Source organism: Anthonomus grandis, chromosome 5, assembly GCF_022605725.1.
Source record: "Anthonomus grandis grandis chromosome 5, icAntGran1.3, whole genome shotgun sequence".
Taxonomy (NCBI): domain Eukaryota; kingdom Metazoa; phylum Arthropoda; class Insecta; order Coleoptera; family Curculionidae; genus Anthonomus; species Anthonomus grandis.
The window spans coordinates 25,217,677-25,239,503 of NC_065550.1; the positions used below are offsets into that span (position 1 = coordinate 25,217,677).

The window sequence follows — 21,827 nt, forward strand, 5'->3', positions numbered from 1 at the left end:
TTCATGAGGGACATTTCATGAGCAGACATTTCAAGATACAGCTTGTTACAACTGATACTACAGGAGAACATTCAAGGAAGAAGTGTCGAAAGACGGCGTCACTTATGTGGTTGAAGAATATGCGTGACTGGTGCGTAGGCATAACAAATCAGTTGACTAGATCTGCTGTTTCAAGAAAACGCATAACATTGAATAGGATTATAAGGATTTTTTTACACAATGGTCTGTCAACCTTCTAGTACACACATAATAAAGCAAAAACTTTAAATTTTTAACCTCAAAAGGACAATTTCTTATAATTTGCTTCTTACAGCTCGAAAAATAAAAAAAAACCTTAAAAATATTTATTTTATATTCATACATTTCACCTGAAGCAAAATATTTATCTTTAATTCTACATGAAATCCTAATTATTTGCTTAACGCTTATAATTCAAATAATTAAACAAATATTATATACAACAGTTTATTCATAACATATTAATTAAACCATATATGTGAAAATAACGGGACAAAACATAATATTTGGTTATTTTTTTAATTGAAATATTTGATATTTGTTTTTCATAAAATAAAAAGCATTCCCTGAAAAATCAAAATTTCGTATAAACAATAAATAAAACGTACACACTCTTGAAAAAGACAATTAATTTGATATGTGTATTTTACAATAATATTTTATTTTTGAATATTATTCACAAAATATTTAATTTATCACTTCTGAATATCACTTAATTAAAAAATACCTATATATATATAGTCAGTAATTATTTAAAATATATTACATTTTTGTTTCAAGTATACATAAAAATGTAGATGTGAATATATACAAATTGTAATAAATTTTCCATTATAAAGTTAAATGTCCTTTTTAAGTTAAAATTTATATTTTCTAATATTTCTATTATTAATATAGTTTTAAAAAAGATTTATTAGCTAATGACTACATTGCAAAATGGAATGGTATAAAGTAATATAATATTTTTATTATTATATACATATAAAACATATATTTATATAGTTCATACGACTACTTAAACTACAAAATTTGCTATTTAGATACTTAAAAATACAATTATAAATTCACGTAAGAAATAATTTTTTTTACTGTGGTAATTAATTATTAATGGCAAACGAAGACGGCACCACTGGTTTTATCTATTTACCAAGTAAGATAGGCAACCATTCAGACTTTCAAATGCATGCGGATTGGTTGACGGACGTCATAAGGTGGAGTTTAATAAAAAGCAATGTTGCCACGTTTTGAAACGTGTGAATCTATTTAATTAAAACTTTTAATAAACATATACGGTGACAGAACCGTAAAATATCATATGCCACTATTGCTATCTGGACAAATATAAATGATAGGAGGACGGCTAATTTAGGAAAAAGTTGCCAATATTGATTCTTATTCTAAACGTTGTTTGCTGCCAACTCTTTATTAGCTTTTAAACTACAAACCCATTTCATCTATGGATCCCGACTTCTCCCAAAATCCTTAACCTGCAAAGAAATGGTTCAGACATAAGTGGCTTAAGACGATGGAGGTCACCTTCTGGTACTACTGGATTTAACTGAAATTAACTTTAAAGATTATTTGAAAGCCAAGGTAATTTTTAAAAAAGAAAATCCTTATTTCTGCCGTAAGATTTGGAAAGAGCGGAAAATTTTACATGCAAAATAATTTTATTTTTTATTTTCCATGTTCGAGATCAACTAAAAAGTAAAATTTTTAAAAAGTTCTAGATGTTATTAATTTTAAATCTTAGAGATATTCTAAGTTAAGCAAGTGCTGCAAGTTTCTGTCTTAATTTAATTAATCGCAAACGTGTTTGTAACCTTGCAATTATTAATCTTGTTGATAAATTTTAGGCTAAAAAAATCTCAAAAATTTGTTTCATAAATAAAATGTTTTTCATAAATAAGTTAGACGAAAAAAAAAACTCATATTTGAAACCAAATCTAATGACATTAAAAGGTGACTCAAGCGTCATGAACAACTTATGTCTAAATAATTTTTTACAGGTTAAGTATCTTGGGAGAAATCGGAGTCTGTAGATTGTACTGGGTCACCCTGTATAATCCATTAGAATAGTTGCCAATTTTTTTTAATAAAACAAAAAAAAAATTCTGCAAAATCATGAAAATTGAAAAAGTTAGGTGTTGTGTTTCGTGGGTAAATTGATCAAATGCTGAAGAAAACTATTTGTTTCTTGCCAACGTTTTAAATTATATTTAATTAATATTCAGAGCTCTACAACAGATAGATCGAGATGGTGTTCTAAATCCTAAAATTTGAGTCCTGAAGATGAACTCAATATAATTCGAAACGTTTTTTTTGCATTTGACCAAATCACCTATAAAGCACAATATCTAATTTACAATCTTTGGTCACCAAATCACAAGAATAATTGGAAAAATCTTAATACTTTTTATCACTAAATTATCCAAATTAAAAAAAAAAAATTTGTATAAAATAATCATTAGTAATTTTATATGTCAAATTATAGCTGAATCTTATTTTTATGTATTTAATTAATTTTTTAATAAATCATTTTATATATAACCTTCTTCATCCATAAACTCCAACAACTTGCAAATGCGCTTATTATATTCATCCTCTTGAGACGATTGAAAACTCATAAAGGTGTCCATGATGCCTCCTCCGTCCTCCCTTTTCTGTGTGATATCCGGAGCATCTTCAGAATCAGTTAGCATAACTTTAATGATTACAAATGCCAAAAATATACCATGTTTAACAAGCCTTTTCCATTCATCCATAAAACGATCGAAACTGTAGATTTCATCCGGATCACAATCGCACTCTCGAAGATATCGTGACAGAGTGTCATGGTAAGTTTTTAAGTTGGATTTTAAATTTTGATAATCATCTGGAGAGGCACACGCGCAATAAAAGTAAGATAGATCGAGGACCGGGGATCCCAACTTGGATATTTGCCAGTCAATAAAACATACGTTAGATGGTATCTTCTTTGTTTTGTCCTGAAAGTAAACACATGGCGTGTTAATATTTGTTTTAATTATGGGCTTACCAATTAGGATGATGGTCATTTGAAAACTTGAATAATATTCTTCACAAGTAATGATGGTTGAACCTATGATATAGCAAAAAATATTATAATGTAATGAAACATAAAATATACAGTACCACCTGAGTTTAATTATATAGTTAATACGTAATTACAGTTAACATATAGAATATGCAAATTTCTATCCTGAGGTGTGATTATTTCCGCGAAAAATGATATGCGAAATTATAAATATTAATTAATTAACGGGAATTCAATCAATAAGAATTATACGGCTAATTAAGGTTATGGCTAGCATTATGCGTTATTGTGGTTTTCAGTTAGACATGTGGTTTAAAGTAAAGTTTACACAGCATAATTAAAAGAATAAAGAGAAAGTCGTGCAGGAAAACAGGTTCGACCTGAAATGTTAAAAGTTTGAGAAAACATTTTCAAAATAATAAAGGCGATCTAAAAACTAGTACTATAGCCTTAGCAACTAAACTAACATGTAAGGTTTCTCATAAGAAAGTCTGGACGTAAGTCGACATGAACAGTGTTATCTTAATAATTTTTAACAGGTACAAACGTTATAACCTGAAAATTATCTTACAGTTGCCTTCTGTCAGTGGCTTTGACAACAGAATTTAAGATAATCCCTTTTTGGCTTGCACGCTCCCCGAATTTAATGCCCTGTAATTTTTTCAGTAAAACTATATTTAAAAAGTAAAAGTTTCAGTAAAACTATATTTTATACTTATATTTAAAAGTTAATATATCGTTATGGAGAAGTAAATACTAAATAAATTATAGCTCGTTAAAAATGGTTATGATGTATGTCACGATGTTATTTTCTACGCTGCGATTTAAAAAATACATATTTGTTTATTAATCACAGTTTATATAATTAATTTAATTGTTTTTTTTTTACTTCGTTACTTTAATAGAATTTTTACATATAGATATACAGTATGAGAATATCTTGATAAATATAATAATATTTAAAGAAACATCGATTGGTTACCCTATTTATCTCAGTAGTGATTGTTAAGAATTATTTACCAGACAAGATTTTTTTTTTCTTGTTGGTTTAGATGAGCACCGCTGTGATAAGAATATTTATCACAGCGGTGATTAAAAAAAGGGATCAATACGAAAATCAAACTATTGAGTACATCTAATACCTTTTTATCATAGCCACTATTTAATGTTTAGACCTCACCAACATTATTTATATATAATCTTACAAAATATATTTATCTTGGCAGTGATTTTCAAGATCTATTTATAGAGAAAAGATTTAAAAAAGTTTATTAAAATTAGCAAAATATAAACTATTTAATTTACGGATTTTAAATATTTATGTCAGGTAAAAGACAGATTTTTTTGGTATAAAATTATTAAAGTAACTTTTTCAAAATGTGTTATAAACATATTTAACACAGTTTGTGATTTTTTGATTTTACCTACTGGTAACTAGCAAAAAATTATAGAAATAGAGTTAACAGTTTTGCATCACCTTACTTTTATACAAGAAAATTCTTTAGCGTCCGTAACTTTTTGTAGGCTTATTTGTAAATGTTTATCTTTTGTATTGATCGCAAATTTGTTGCGACAAAAATGTTAACAATTTTTTTTTCAAGTTTCATTTTTGGTTCTATTATTAGAGTCAATACATTTATATTTTACGAGTTCACATAAAAAGATGCCTGGACAAGTCATAAGTGAGATTGACCATGCAAGAATAGTGGCTTTACTTGAAGAAGCCCACTCTAAAAGATACGTGTGTAATAGCGTTGCGGTTTGGTAAAGTGATGTGTGAACACTCGGAATAGTTATCTCTTCATGATAGACTGAAAAGCAGTAGTAGCAGCAGGTGTGTAATTAATCAGTAACAGAACCGTTATATTTACTTAACCATCAGAAGAAACCCAACTTTGACAATACCAGCACTTCAAAGAGATATGCGTGATCCTTTGGGAGTTTCGGTCTCTACATTGCGGACGCAAATACTGACATCAGGTTTGATGTGTCCCCGACTGCAACCTGAGTACAATGTTTGTCGACTACAGTCACAAGGGCAGAATGGCATATGGCTTTACCTGCAGAATTTTGAAACACTTTTTTTCTGACGTAACAAGAATTTATTAGGTGCAGAATAGTCATGGCATACGGATATGAGGGGGCTAATAGAGCTACCCAGCTTGTTCATTCACAGCCAGAACCACATCTACTGAACTGGTATCATATTTACTGGATGTACAGAATTAATTTATATTCAAGACACAATGAAATACTCTAGACCCTTAGTTCAGACTAGAGCAAGGCGCTGTTGCTTGAGCACTAACTAACTCTAACTAAATGGTTAGTGGTAAAACTGTCTCGTAAAATATAAGGGTTCTAAAACTGTCGGGTAAAATATTGACAAGAGGCCTTGATAGGTTTTTTAAAGACTTAGGTCTAAGAATGGTCTATCAAAGTTCGGCCAAGTTACGACATTTTTTAGGAAACCCAAAAGATAAAATAAAGACCAATAAAAAGTCTGGGATCTATAAGATAATTGCAATGATTGTGATAAAAAGTACATAGGACAAGCCAGTAGATCAATTAATGTGAGATTTAAAGAACATGTAGCTCATGTGAAATATGGTAAAGGTCCAGTCCCTTATAGTCAATTATATAGTTTAGTTAGTGTTTAAGATTTATTCGGCAATGCTTCATTGCGTTTTCCACTCTATTAGCTACATCATTAGTATATAAAGCCATTTGTAAGTAGTTTTAGTTTAGTTTTAATCTTCTCCCGAAGATGCTAATATCGTTAGCGAAACATGTGTCGAAAGTAAAAATAAAGAGTTTTGGACTACTGGTAAAACTGTTTCGTAATTTGAGAGTCAGACCAAAAGTTCCAACCATAGGACTAAATCGATAATACTTATTTTAAAATTATTATCGATTATTAATTTAGTTGTACATTTTTAAGGTTCAAGAATGGCTGGTTAATGTCCTACTGAATGGGATTGGATAAAATGTGATAATGGTGATCTTCCGTAAAAACAGTACAAGAAATAGCACCTGCAGATCTTTTAAAACAAATATTTTGTAATTGCAAAGAAAGTGCGTGTGGGAGAAATTGCTCGTGCAAGAAATTAGGCATTAGGTGCTCTCCAAAGTACGGCCAAGGTTCGAATAAGTTATGCTAATGCCGGATTGGTAGTTATAGATGAAAGAGTTGTAGACAATTTTGATTTTTTTTCAGAAAAGAAACTATAATCTGTAACTCTAGTTACTTTAAACTATAATTTTTGATTTGTGATTAAAATATCCATTATCTAAAAAATCTGTTACTATATTATTTTTAAAGTTGCGTTTTTTTTAGTCCCAACGGATGCGATTAAACCTTAAAAATAAAGTCTTGACATATTTTTTATACATTAATAAATGAAAAATTTATGCTAAAAAATTAGAAAAAAACACAATGGCGTTTTTTTTGTTCAAACTTGGCATGGCGGGATCGAACAGAACTTTTAGTATGTTAACTAGGAGGCCCTATGTTGCCTCTAGGCTAACTCCAATCTCATAGACGGTATTAAAGTTTTCCGATATCTTTATTAAAGAAAACTATTAATTTTTTAATTTTAATTTGGATTAAAAAATAACCCTATATTTAAAAAAAATTCTTAAGGGTAATACACTTTCTTTAGAAGCATTTTAGTTGTTTTCTGAATTAAAACTAATAAAAACTTATTTAAAAAATTACTTAATTAAATAATTACCTCATCAGCGATTTTAAAGAATTCATCATTTGTTAACCAGTAAATACATTGTTTTTTTTCCCTATAGACTCTGATTTAATTACAGATTTATCTGAACAATTTGAAATGATTTATCAATTCGAGTATTATAGGAACATTTTTTGTTTGTAAATGCATAACGTGCGTAATTTTAAGGTTTTATCGATTATATGACATATGATAATGCAATATTTTTAGAGGGTTATTGACCCGGGAAAATTTTTAAAACTTTTATTCTCTCAACAGCATTGATGCAATAATATATTTATCTCAGCAGTGATTTTAACTCAAAGTAATTAAGTTGTGTTTATTTTCTTTACCGACTTATACGTCATTTAAAATTTATGTCATCTACAATTTGCCTATCCAAAAGTAGAAAACGATATATCTATATTTTTATTTATCCCTGAAAACTTTATGTTTTGACCACTTAATGATACCTTTTTTATACCAATTTACTATAAAAGACTTGCTAAAGCTGATAGACATAAAATTTTACAAAAATATCAAAACAGAGATGCCATAACATATTTATTACAGCGGTGTTTATTCACTGGAAACCAGTAGAAAAAAATTAAAATTTTTTTTGTTTACTTAAATGATACTGAATTTGTATCTTATCAGTGATTTTAAAATTTTATCAATCGATATTTTTCTTAGTTACTGTCTTGGAGAAAATGTTTAATGATAACATGTGATTTACGCAGACCCTTACGGTTTTTCCCACCGCCTGGGAAGTAGTAACTTTTAAATGGTATACAAAAAACTCATCCATTTTTCATAAAAAGACCAACATACAAAATTAACGAAAATACACAATCACGATCTCACAATATACAGGGTGTCCGGAAAAAGGAGGCCAATCCGCCGGCCACGTATAGGGTGGACCAAAATAATGCGACTTTCGTTATGCCATTTTTTAATTGGGCGCTCGGTATTCAATATACAGGGCGTCAAAATGAGAAATATAAAATCGTTTTTTTAAAGTAAGTCGAGTGTTTCATAAGATATTAAATTAAAATTTGGTATGAGGAGGTTTTTTGGAACGAGAAATTGAAGTCCGTTCACGGATTCACTATACCTTGCAGAGGGTGCCACCTGCGGTATATTGCATGTGTTAAAAATATCAAAACTTTTTTGTACCCCTGTATAATAAAGTTTTAGTGAAAAATTCCAACTTTTCAATCTTTTCTTGTAAAAAAAGTATTCTTAGTAAATATCGGCCTGAGAATCCGTTTATTAAATATCTTATTTTTAAAATCTAGATACATTTTAACAAGTTTACAAAATAAACGTAAATTATTTTTTCTAAATTACTTAGTATAATAAAAATCATAGAATAATGACCCTAAATTATTTGTTCTACGTGATCTCCATTCATTTGTATACACATACGAGCTCTCTTTATTAAAGAAAATCTAAGGCTTTGAAAAATATTTGGTTTCAACCTGAAATGCTCTCCAGCTGCAATGATTCTCTCCCTTACATGACCCCCGTTTAAAATCGGAACCATATACACAAAGTCTTTCATACATACAGACTGAAAAATCCAAAGAGGTAAGGTCGGGCGAACGGGGTGGCCACGGAACAGGAGCATCTCGACCCCGACCAATCCAGCGATTAGGAAATACTTGATGTAAATAGTTCATAACATTTATGGCAAAATGAGCCGGAGCACCGTCGAGTTGAAACCAAAGATTTTGTCTTACATTAAGAGGCAAATTATCAAGCAAATTGGGCAGTATTTCTTGTAGAAACAACAGAAATAAATCATCAGTCAAATTACCTGGTAAGATGGCAGGTCCTAAAAGAAAGTTATCCACAACACCTACCCACACATTGACTTTAACATTTACTTGATGATGTGTCTCAACTATGGCCCTAGGATTCTCTTCAGCCCATATGTGTGCGTTATAGATATTTGTCATGCCGTTTCTCGTGAACGTGACTTCGTCAGTAAACAGAATCGCCCTTATAAAATCCACATTTCTATTATTCATTTCACATAACCATCTACAAAAAGCATGTCTTGCATCAGGATCGTCGGGTAAACGACCCTGTACTTTTTGAAGATGAAATGGATAAAGTTGTTGACTCCGTAAAATATTATGTGTCTCGGTTTTTCCACTATTTCTCACCCGTTTTGCTAAAACCCTAGTACTAATGTTTGGTGATTCTTCGACAATTCTTAAATATTCTTCCTCTTACCCTGGTTGAACCGCACGAGGTCGGCCGCAATTACCCTTCCGTCGTTCGATGAAACTTCCAGCCTCTCTTAGGCGGTTAATCAAATTTAACAAATATTTTCTTTTGGGATGAAATCGGTTTGGGAATGTCTGGGCATAGCGTCTAGCGGCTAAACTAGCATTGGAGTCACATTTTCCTAGTTGAGAATTGACAGGTGTTTACTGTTTACAATAATATTTAAAACTTACCAGACATCAAAACCATATCCGCCATTTCGGAAAAGGGTACATTTCTTGGTCTATGAGCCATTATGGTTTTATAAGTTGTAAGAAAACACACCAAATTCAAATATGTAATTAAAAAATGTAGATTTATTTTAGGAGTAATTGAGAAGCTTATTAAGAGAGTCAGAAGCGTTTAAATTTGTCACTTTGACAGTACGTAAAAAGTTACTGGTGCCCGAGGTCAACCAATTTGTTTAGAAAGAAGTATCTAGATTTTAAAATTAAGATATGTAATAAACGGATTCTCAGGCCAACATTTACTAAAAATACTTTTTTTACAAGAAAAGTTTGGATAATTAGAATTTTTTACTAAACAAATATCATAACAGTATAGCAAATCCGTGAACGGATTTCAATTTATCGTTCCAAAAAACCCCCTCACACCAAATTTTAATTTAATATCTTATGAAACACATCACTTACTTAAAAAAAAAACGATTTTATATTTCTTATTTTGACACCCTGTATATTGAATACCGAGCGCCCAATTAAAAAATTGCATAACGAAAGTCGCATTATTTTGGTCCACCCTATATGTGGCCGGCGGATTGGCCCCCTTTTCCGGACACCCTGTATAACTAATACTAAGTGACTTTTATTGATCTTAGCAGTGTTTTTAAAATTTGAAACAGTAAATATTTTTGTTTCCCTTAACCTCTTTGATGCAACACTGAGATAAATAGAATGACTACTCGTATTAGGTTCTGCTGCCCTTGAGATGAAAGTCAAAATTCTCTTAGTCGAAACTCGTGAAGTGAAAGAACCAAGTAAGAAACTGCGTTATAGTTATAGCACCCCATAGGTTTTCGTAATGCTTGTAATAACTAATTTATTAGTAATTACTACAAAAAAAAAACACTCAATTTGTATTAATTTAACATGTTTTGCTCGGTATGTGTACATTTCCTAATATCTATCATCGTTGTAACTAACGAGAAAATTTACAACCAAGGTTAATAGAAATCATTTCCTGAATCTATTTTATATATGCATAAGCTGCACGGGTAAACATTAAATTGGAATGCACTTGGCTTGGACCAGGGTCATTTATGCATATATACTGCTGGCATTTGATCTGTTAAGCAATATTAGAATAGGAAAATTAAAAAATGCAATATTTCAGTATCTAATAATTATTAATTTTTATGGAGTGCGGTATGCCTACTATCTATTATTTTTTATGCTTTAATTAAATTTATTTTATTCATAAATAAATTTTCTTTAAAATGCAATTGAGTAAATTATATCATTTGGTTATTTTAAAATTTTTAAAGTTTCAATATTCATTTTAAAATTTTTTTTAAAATTAAGGTTAAACGATTTTTTTAAATTAAATGCCTGTTGGATTGAGGCCAAAAATAATAGACATTAAAACAAACGCGTGTTTATATATTTTCGACGTTTCGACCTCGATGAGGTTATCCTCAGCGCTTCAAAAAGCTATCAAATTGAAAATTGTCAATAAAAAAAATTGTTATTTATTTTGTTAGTATTACGCCACTATTACAGTAAATATCAATTAAGAAAATATTATCTTATATGCTCAATTATTAAAAAAAAATAGACTTATTCAGATATTTAGAAAAATTATATTTTAGATCTTTACCGATACTTTTCGTTATAGATACCTGATTTAATTTAAGTCTACTAAAGCTAAAATACAATAATTTATTTGATGTATGATATATTTTCTTATATATCCAGGAGCTGACGCTTTATCTATAGACCTTTGAGCTCGTTTCTTTTTTTCAATATCCTACCTAATTAGATTTTTCCTTTTATTGAAATTAAAAAGACCTAAAACCTATTTATAGAATAAAATAGCCTTATGGTTACATTTTTAACTTAAGTAATCTAAAATTTTTTAGCAATACTTTTTATTTTATCAGAAAACAGGAATAAATGATTTATGAACCTAAGATTTATGCAGGAATAAAAAGTTGTTTGATATGCAGATTATCAAGCTTTTTAAAGCAATTTTCCAAAAATTTATTTGGATATTTTTTTTGTAATAAGACATTTTTAGTAAAATCTTCTATAGCTGTTAAGTTTTGATTATTACAAATAATGTTTGCACATCCTATAAACTTTTTATTACTCTTCTTTTTACCCTTATTAATTACAATAAAGATCTATCAGCCTTTTTTTCGAGAGTTAAAATAATTGTAAAATTTATTAACGTATATTTCGATATGGCAGAAAAATCCATAATAATATAGTTGAAAGAATATAATAATGATAATAATAATAATAGACAGTTTATATTTCCTCATAAAATATTACATACATATTACATAGATATTTATATTTCCTCATAAGATATTACAAATATCATCAATATATGGCCACCATATTTTACGTTTTTTATCAAATCGTATTATTGATTTCAGATTTAAAATTTTCCATAAATGTATTACTTAAAATTGGTGAAAGAGGAGAATTCATACCCATACCAAAGTTTTGTTGATAATTAGAAATAAGTAGTAGGTTTTTCACAATAGGTGAAATGTTAAAATTGTACTAAACTATGTAACACTTAGTGTTGTGCGTTCTGCCAATTTATTATTATTTTTTAATTTATTTTTAACGATATTTAAGTTTTTAAATCAAAGGTATGAGCCAAATTATTTAAATATTTTTAGATATACAGAGAAAATGTCAGAAAATTTGTAGTGTGACTACCTCATAGTGAAAATAGTATAACATTTTTAAATGAATGCATAATTAATAATTTAATACCAAAATGCTTAGGATTACATACCTCGTATAAAAATGATAAAGCATATAAAATCTTAAAAAGAGCAAGTAAAGCATTACTAATAGAAAGCATTAAATTTCATAGATATAATAAAATTAATTTCAATAATTTTCAAAAATAAAAACATGCATAAAAGAAATCTACTTTATATTAAAAATATAATTTAGCAACTATTAAATAAAAACAATTGATTAAATATCATGATATCTTGAATTAAATATCTCAATATCTTGAATTAAATATCATTTCAGCTATAGAAAACAGTTATCATCGAAACAAGACAAATTTAAAATTAGGACAAAGATAGAATTGATAAATCAAAAATTAAACAAAATTTAAACCATTAAAAGATTTAAAAACCACTTAAATCCCGTAATACTATTAAAATTCTTCCAGTAGGTAAAGGTAATACTACTGTTGCTTCAAATACAATTTATTTATTATTTTCATAACACTTATGAAAATTAACCAAATTTATTAATTAATAGTGGTAATATTCTAAATTATTATTTAAATGCAAATTTATAATTTAATTTAAAAAATGTAAAAACTATTAGTATATTTGATAAAACCCTTAATACATGGTGGTGATATATTAATGATATTCTTTCAATATATCGCCATAACGAAATAGACCTTAATAATTTCTAAAGTTATATTAACTCCAAAGAGTCTACTATAAAATTTACTCTCAAAAAGGAGGCTAATGATCAGCTTTTTTTTCTTAATAATTAAATACATTACAAAATTTTGAAATTAGAATTTATCGCCAATCAATTTATAAGTGTAAATTTCACATAGGTGAAAACTTTAGACCATTACGAAAAAGAATTAGTAAAAAAATAATACAACATGCATTCGACAATAACCGCAGAAAAAACTGGGGTGCTTCCTCAATTTTAGCACAGGAAACAATGTCAAAATTACGTAAAATAAAGGAAAGTATGCATAGCTGCTTGTTCGGTTCATTTTAATAATAAATAGATTCCTTTGCTAGAGAGAGAAGCAGAATAAGTAATTCTTAAAATTAATTGATAACTTTACACTTTATTAATTATATTTAATCTTATATTTTATGATTGAATTAAATTTCTAATTACATTAGCATCAATTTCTTTTAATTTAAAAAAAAAGTAACCTTTGCATTTTCTTTTTTACTTTTCAAAACAATTTATCAAAGTCAAGCAAGCGTTCAATTATAAAAAAAGTATTTGAAGAAACATTTTGAAGAACGAAAAGGAGTACAAAAAAGTTAAATAGTTTTACATATTTAATTTAATTTTATTTTATTTACCTTGATGACGGTAGTAGATTTAACTATAAAAACCCGATTTTTTGCATTTCATTTTCTTCTACCTTTTATTGTATTAGCCTTAGGAAATGATTCATTTACTTTTTCTAAATAATGTTTGCACTAACCTATAAACTTTTTACTACTCCTTTCTCTACCCTTATTAGATGATTACAATTAGAACTAAGATATCTATTAGTATGAGTTGGTTTATAGTAAATTCAAGTTTCAAAATGTATGCGACTTAATTATAAAAACGTTGGTTCAAATTAGGTCTTTTTTTATTCAATAAATACGTATTTTATTATTTTAAATTCCAATAAAAGAAAAAATTAAGTTAGGTGAGATCTTGAAAAGAAGAAACGGGCTCAAATATCAATATTTAAAATGGATTGGTCTTAGATTTAATTAAATAGAATGAAAGGTTTAGTTAAAGATTTAGGTTCATGTTTCTTCTAGATACGTGAATGTCTATTTTTTTTTTCTTTTTTACTAATAATTCAGCGTATAAGATAATAGTTTCTAAATTGATATTTAGTGTAATAGTGACGTAATAACCAACAAACTAAGTTAGTAATTATGAATTCGTCACAACAATACAGTTTTCACTTAAAAAAAGTTTGTTTTAAAATTAAACCTGAAATCGAACAATTGAATAATTTACGATTGTCGACATTCCAAGAGCGAGTGAGGATCAATTTTGAATTTCCGAATTAAATAGTTGTAATAGTACAGATTTTTTAATATTGTTTAGTGAATTTTTATTTTGTGTATTTTTTTATTAAGAACATCCTGACATATAAGATGTATAACAATAAAGAAATGAAAAAAAAATAAAATTGCAATATAAGAATTAAATTTCATGATATCATAAAAGCTGATGTTAATAAAATTATGATTTTTCTTTCTAGTAAACCAAATAATAGTATAGACATGAACTGGCGATATAATATAGTGTAAATATTTGTATAGAATGGTGATATAGAAAAAAAAGAGAAATGTGAGATGAGAAAAAGTTAATTTGGAATAAAAATGGATTACCAAATTATCAAATGGATAAAAAAAATAGAATTTTGCAAAAAACTAATTTAACCCTTTTAAATTTTCTTTTTTTCTTAATTTTTAATAAAAAAAATTTATAATTAGATGAAACAAATCACATTTTTTTCACAAAACTTTCCACATTTTTTCCTAAAAACACAAAATCTACAGTCCCACATGTATAAAATTTAAAACATTAAGGTTTATCATCAGACCTACAAATATAGGAAGTTTTGATGCGGAAAATATACTCATTCCTGTGACACTATAGATGTTTTGCTTATAGTTTAAGAGATTAGAATTAATTTACCATAAACCTTAAGTGTGTGACAAAAAGGTGGTCTTAAAAAATCCAGGATCGTATTTACGTAATTAATAAAATAAATAAAGTTGATGATGGCTGCTAAAATTTTAATTTTATGTAATGAGTTTCAATTAATTCTTTGAAAAATTTCCATGGTTCTTGATCATTTTGTAATAATTTATTAAAAATTACGAATAAAATCATTATTAAAGAATCGTAGTTTTTTGTTACATGCTAAGTACTCAGTATAGCTATATTAGATTACTTACCCTAGGTAGAAAAATAACAAAATATTAAAGATCGCACGTAATTTGATATCTAAGCACAAGGGTGACTTTTTTGAATTTCTTCCTTACACAGGGGGATTGACAAGAGGATGTAAATGAATAAGCAAAATGGCGATGACATGATATATTATAATACCTATATACTTTGACAAACTCACCCCGTATTTAAATAAAATATTATTACACCAACAATCCCCATGCAATATTACAAAATTTTCTTTGTTTCTATTTTTAGCATCCTCCATTGTTTGTTTTATATTTTTTCTCATTTTTTCGAGTATCGCAGTCGCTTTCTCATTACCCTCAGCTGCCGCAGCCCCTACAGTAAGATACGATTTTAAAAAACCTTCCATTTTTTCCTCCGTATTAAAGGCTTCGTTCATTTCAAAAACATTCTTCTCAATAACTCTTGTAACCCTCTCAAATTCTTTGGGTTCTTTGGCTTTGAAAGCCATAGAAGCTGCATGAAATTTGGCGTATTCCTTAAAAACTGCTTTAACGTGAGTATCATCCATGGGTTTCATTCTATCCCAGAGGCTATACCCATACTCTTTAAGGTTTTCCATTAGGAGGGCTTCGTTATTATCTTCTAAATTAGATCCATAAAACTTTGCAACTCCTGTAAAAGGCTGACTTAAATCATACTTCTCTTGAAACTTTTGCAAACTGGCTATAGCTGTTTCATACATGTAAGCTTCTCGCTCGAAAACTTTATTGAGTAAAATTTCTTTTCTAAAATGTTCACTGGTGTGGGCACTCTTTAATATTAGATGTAAAACTTTATTTCCTCCATTTCCCGTAACGGTAATCTTATAAATAATTCCTAAATAATTATCGCCCTTCGTCGAGCCAGCCTCGGCATTGATATTGTAATGCGTAATTCCGCATTTTTCCGATGCGCTTCTAATTAGTTTTTCTTGACTAGCAGTTAACTGAACAACCGACATTATTGTATGCAGTTTGCAAACTGAATCGCAGTTTATTGCATCAGCGACCAACTCTATTATTAATCTAAAAATGTGCAAGGACATTTGATGCAATCTCAATTTACTATTTTTTTTCTATTTTAGATTTAAGGAAGGGGATGATAAGGAAACACTTATTTTGATAATTTATTTAAGAGGATCAGTTTTTCATGACGTTTTAATTTAATTTATTGCCAAATAAAGTAAAAGCGAGAATATAGTTAAGGAGCTTTTTCTGCTTTTTTCATTGTAAAAGCTTAAAAAAATATTCTTAATAATTTAAATGAGCATTATAAAGGCATTTTTTAATAAAGGAAAATAATGTATGTATTTGAATGAGAATGAATATACTTTGAAAATATAGGTCTTAATCATACAATCAATCAAATAAAAATCAAAGGCTCCAGCTTTAAAGGAATCCCGATTTAACCCCAGATTTAAGTCTAAATCAATATTCCAAAAAAGAGGAATTATAATTTTTACATGAAAATAATTTGAATTTATACTTAGGTTACCGAACAGATGGAGTGGTCACGTGATCGTTCTGTGCCAGAGGTGTGGCCTAGAGCCTCGATAGGGTTCATGACTTGGGGTTTTATTTAATTTTTTTAGTCGAGCGGCTTTAGATCGTATTGGTTGAATTTTCTGCAATTCGAATATTTGAATCTTCGCAATATTGAAAAGTTGAGATTGTGTTCATTTTTTTGTTAATTTGTTAATTTGTTTGTTAACAAATAATGGCTGACGCGCCGCGTACACCCCCATTGTCACCCCCCAAGAAAAGAGTATGAAAACATTTGCTGAAAAGGAAGTGATTATGAACATATGTATATAAAACATGTGATAACGAGCATCCAGCATACAACAAAGTGCAAAAAGTCCAGTTTACAGCAGAAGCTGCAGGTAATAAATATTTTTAATATACAGTGTGTCCCAGGATGAGCGAATATATACGTGAAAATGACAAAAAATGTTGTGGTTAAAATTTGACCGTTTGGCAAGCAGCCCTGCTTAAATAAAAAATAAAATTTAGCATATTATTATTTTTTTAAAATCAAGCTTGCCTTGATACGAACATTTTTTAAATTTTATAAGTAGGTAAAGTGGAGGGTAAAGTAGTAATTCTAGGCAAGATATAAAAAAAATTTATAAGAAAAGGTTGTTTAAAATGCAAAATTATGCCCGAATACCGCATTTCATAACCATAGAACTACTTTGATTTTTACGTTTTGTGTATGTACCAATGAATTTTTTTATTCATATTTAATTATTAGAGATTTAAATTTGTAAAAATCAAAGTAGGCCTATGGTTATGAAATTCGGTATTCGGGCATAATTTTGCATTCTAAACAAATTTTTCTTATAAACTTTTTTTACATCATGCCTAGAAATACTACTTTACCTAATCATAAAATTTTAAAAATGCTCGTACCAAGGCTTGATTTTTAAAAAATAAAAATATGCTAAATTTGATTTTTTAATCAAGCAGGGCTAGATGCCAAACGGCCAAATTTCAACTACAAATTTTTTCGTCATTTTTACGTATAAATTCGCTCATCTTGGGACACACTGTACAGCGTCCGTCCAATTAATTTATTATAATTTTTAAAGAAAGCTAATTTTCATTAAAAATTACTGTTTTTTAGAATATACGTTTTACACAAGTTTTTTTTTAGGAGTTGGTCATAGTAGTGTTTATAACATTCTTCGGGAACATGACGTTTCTCCTCAATTTCAAGCGCCAAAACAGTACAATAGACCCCGAGCCATTTTGGATCATGTAGATGATGACACAAAATGTGCGATCCGCAGGACAATCCATCAATTTTTTTTAGGAATGAACCGCCAACGATTCAAAAGACTTTAGCCGCAATTGAAGAAAACGACGCAATTTTTATTTGGTTTAAAAAAAGCACCTTTCGACGCTTACTACAAGAAATCGGTTTGAGGTAAGTTTAAATGGCTTTTAAGATAAATAAAACCCTCGATAAAACGCTTTTGATCATATTATTAATTTTTGCTTTTTTTTAATTGCAGTTATACAAAAAGGAGTAGAAATTAAATGCTACGAATTAATGAACGAAAACAGACTGACAAGCTAGCCGCCATCCGGACAGTGTTTGATACAATTGTTGGTAACTTTGACTCAGCCTATACACCTTTTGAATGGCTAACAATAGACGAGAAGCTAGAGCATTTCGGGGGCGTTGCAACTTTAGACAGTATATACCTAGAAAACCCAAAAATATTTGCTATGGTAGACGCCAAGACTTTCTACACCTGTAACATGGAGGTTTACGTAGGAAAGCAGCCTGAGGGTCCATTCCAAGCGAGTAATTCTCCCACTCCAGTGGTGCAGAGATTGTGCCAATCAATAAAAGGAACCTGTCGTAATATTACAGTTGACAACTGGTTTACCAGTATGGAGCTACTCAATTCCCTTCAGTCCGATTTCAAGCTAACTTTATTAGATACAGTTAGAAAAAACAGAAGGGAATTGCCACCTGAATTTTCGAATCCTTTGGATCATCCATGTTCGCCTTTCGTCATAACTGTACTTTAGTATCATATACACCAAAAAAGAAAAAAAAACGTGCTGCTTTTATCAAGTAAGCGATATTTGTCATTTCAATTAGTGGAGGGCTATATTCGCCGTCAAATGAGGCAAACTTTTCCTAACGCTACGCAGTTGAGAATAAAAGAACTTTTCGGACTGGAAACACCTACACCTGAGCCCCTACCAGCAGGACAACGTGGACGTTGCTCATACTGCGATAGAAAAAAAAATAGACCTTCTCGTTTTTTTTGTGTTGAATGCCACCAATGTGTTTGTTTAGAGCATTTACTTGTTATTTGTCATGAATGCCGCTCAGAATGAAACACATTTTTATTTTTAGCTTCTAGAAAGTTTTTTTAAATGTTTATTTTAATTTTTTTGTAGCAATAAGTTTTGTTAAAATGCCAAAATCAATGTATTTGATGAATAAAATCTTAAAATAAATAAAAATTAACTTTTATTGCCAATAATTTTTAGAGTCCTTTCCAAAATACTTAGCGCGAGCTCCGGAAGTTTAAGATGCATGCAATATAATTTTCAGTGATTACAATTTCCAGATGATCTTAGAGAGTGGTAGATTGGTACCTAGTGAAAAATAAGATGTTTCCCTTTTTATCTTGAGTATGATGAAATGTCTTAGTAGCTCTCTATAGTTTATTAACCTACAGCTAGTATAAAAACATTTTTTCGTTTTCTACAATGAGATTATTTGTATTAGCAGTAAAAAATAAATATTTTGATAATTTTTTTATCTATCTAAAAATCAGTTTCTACAGCTCTTTAATCTATTTATTGTAAATTGTACCAGCTTTAATCACAATATAATTATTTGTATTATAGTAAAAAAAAATATTTCGATAATTTGTTATTCATAGAGAATCAGTTTCTATGGCACTTCAGCTTATTTATTGGAAAATATATCCAAGCTAGGACATAGTTTAAGAGCATTTTTTACCTTTCTACATTGTAAAAGTGAAAAAAATTATATTTTACATTAAAATGAGCACATTAAAGGGTTATTTTATCAATAAAGAAAAGTGACTTAAATGTGACTGAAAATTTATAAGAATTAAATATGTTCTGAGAATGAATTCAAATCATGGAACTTCAGAAGACCCAACCAAACAACCCAACCCCAGATATATAAATAAGATTAGAATTATAAAATATTATTGAATTTAATTTAGACATGCGTATTATCAAAATTTGACAACCATGAAAACAAATAATAATCCTAGATTTTAGGGTTAAATCGATATTCTAAGATATAATAATTTTCTACGTAAAAATTATTTAAATTTAATATACACATCATTACATTAGTTCATAATCAAAATCTAATATCTAACAATGGCGGCAATATATGTTCTCACTAAAAGAACTTTTTGTACATTAAATATTATTGACGGCTTGAAAAAATTGAGTCAAATCATGGAAGCACATTGTTAAAACATTTTCACTCTAATCTCACGAGAATATTGACCTACCCCGAATTTTAGGTTTACAAAATAATATAATTTCTTAGTAGAATGTTGATCTAACCCCAAATTTAAATGTAAGGAATATTGATTCCTGAAAAAAAATATAATTCTTACATAAAAACAATTTGAATTTGGACATGCGCATTATCTAAATCTGACGAATTAAAAAAAGGTATTGAAATAAAAAAGTCTTTTAAATTGTTCAAGCAGTTGTAATAAAGCTATTTTAATTTTTTTTATTGTATAACTACAGCTAATCTTCTATGATAAAAAACTTGTACTAAAACCAATAACCTATAGTTAGATTTTACACTGAAAATACTTAAATGTGTAAGACAGGGATATGCTTTTTTCCCCACTTTTGTTTAGCCTTTACTCTTAAAACATCTTTCAAGAAGCTCCCAAAGAACAGTAATTAGGCATGAAAGTAAATAGCACATTGATCAACAATATATCCGGTAAGCAAATAATATAAATTTTTTCTCCTGGATATAGTAGAATGCACAGCAAACTTGAGAATTCACATCAACATAAGAAAAAAAAATTTCTAGTAACTAGATAAGTTCCCAAGTACGAAACTCTCATACCATAATGATGATATAAAACGAGTAAAAAGATTTAACTCTCTGGGGATTTGGTTTGGGAAGATGGTTATACGGTATCGGATGTTACGTATGGTCCGTACTGTTTTATGATACGGAAGGATGGATATTGAAAGTTAGGATAATAATTATGCTGGAAACATTTGAAATATCAATCAATCGAAGAATTTTAGAAGTCCCATGGAAGAAAGAAAAACCAACGAAGAAATTCTTAGGACGATAGGAACAAAACACAAATTACTTATTAAACATTAAAAAGTACTATTTGCTCCAATTATTAATAAAAGAAAAAATAGGGAGAAGGAAAAATTTAGTCTAAAAGAGGATGTCGTCTTCAAAATTTGATCTAATCCTAAATCTTATAGCTCAATATTTTAAAATAACATAATATTTTACATGATTTTCATGGATTTAGGTATGCGAATTATCACATCTATAATAATAAAAATCTGATAGATGACAATCGTGAAAATGAATATTTGATTGCAATCAATAAATATTTTCGTCTTGACATCTCTGTAATTTCCTTCCAATTTTTCAAAACAACTTTTATTTGTATATTACATAATTATATCTTTATACCTTTTATATATTATGGCAGTTTGCTAAATAAAACATTCGTGATATTGATTATTATCAAGACATTAAAAATAGTTGAAATCATAAGAACGCTCTCATTTCTTAGTTATTACTCCCACTAATTTTCGCCAAAATATTGATCTAACTGCAAAATCAAGGGTTAGATCAACAGTCTAAAATAATATAATATAACGAAAAATGTTGTTTTTTTACATTAAAGAATTGAATTTTGACAAGTGAGTTACTACACGAGCAGATAATCAGAAAACTGACAGTTAACCATAAAATCTAAAATGACATCTAGGTAAAACGTATTCATCTTAAAAGTGATTTTAAAAAGCTTATATGATACATCAATTTTAGCGATATCACAATCTGATCTCAAAGAAAAAGTATCAATTTCTAAGAAGTTAAAAATAAGACTTCAATTACTTCATCATAGGCATGATAAAATATACAGATTGGTGAATAGATTACTACACGTATAAAGTTCCTAACAGGCGAGATGTGTTCTTAGCATCAAGCTGGTGTTCGAGATTCGAGTTCGATTATTTTACATTTTATTTTAGTCTCTGACCTCGGTAATCGAATTACATGTGTAAAATTAACAAAAATAGAATGTAAATATTATAAAAAATAGAATACAAAACTCTAAATAATAAGCCTAAC

At 28.7% G+C, this 21,827-nt stretch overlaps 1 protein-coding gene across 1 annotated transcript; it reads right to left on the minus strand.

The window, feature by feature from the left end:
• Window positions 1-881: 881 nt before the first annotated feature.
• LOC126736306 (uncharacterized) lies at window positions 882-15,978 on the minus strand. The gene is made up of 2 exons (XM_050440598.1): window positions 15,133-15,978; window positions 882-3,005 (listed from the first exon to the last, which is right to left on the minus strand). Exons 1-2 carry the CDS (start codon window positions 15,919-15,921, stop codon window positions 2,559-2,561), a joined length of 1,236 nt encoding a protein of 411 aa, XP_050296555.1. The 5' UTR covers window positions 15,922-15,978; the 3' UTR covers window positions 882-2,558.
• Window positions 15,979-21,827: the final 5,849 nt, after the last annotated feature.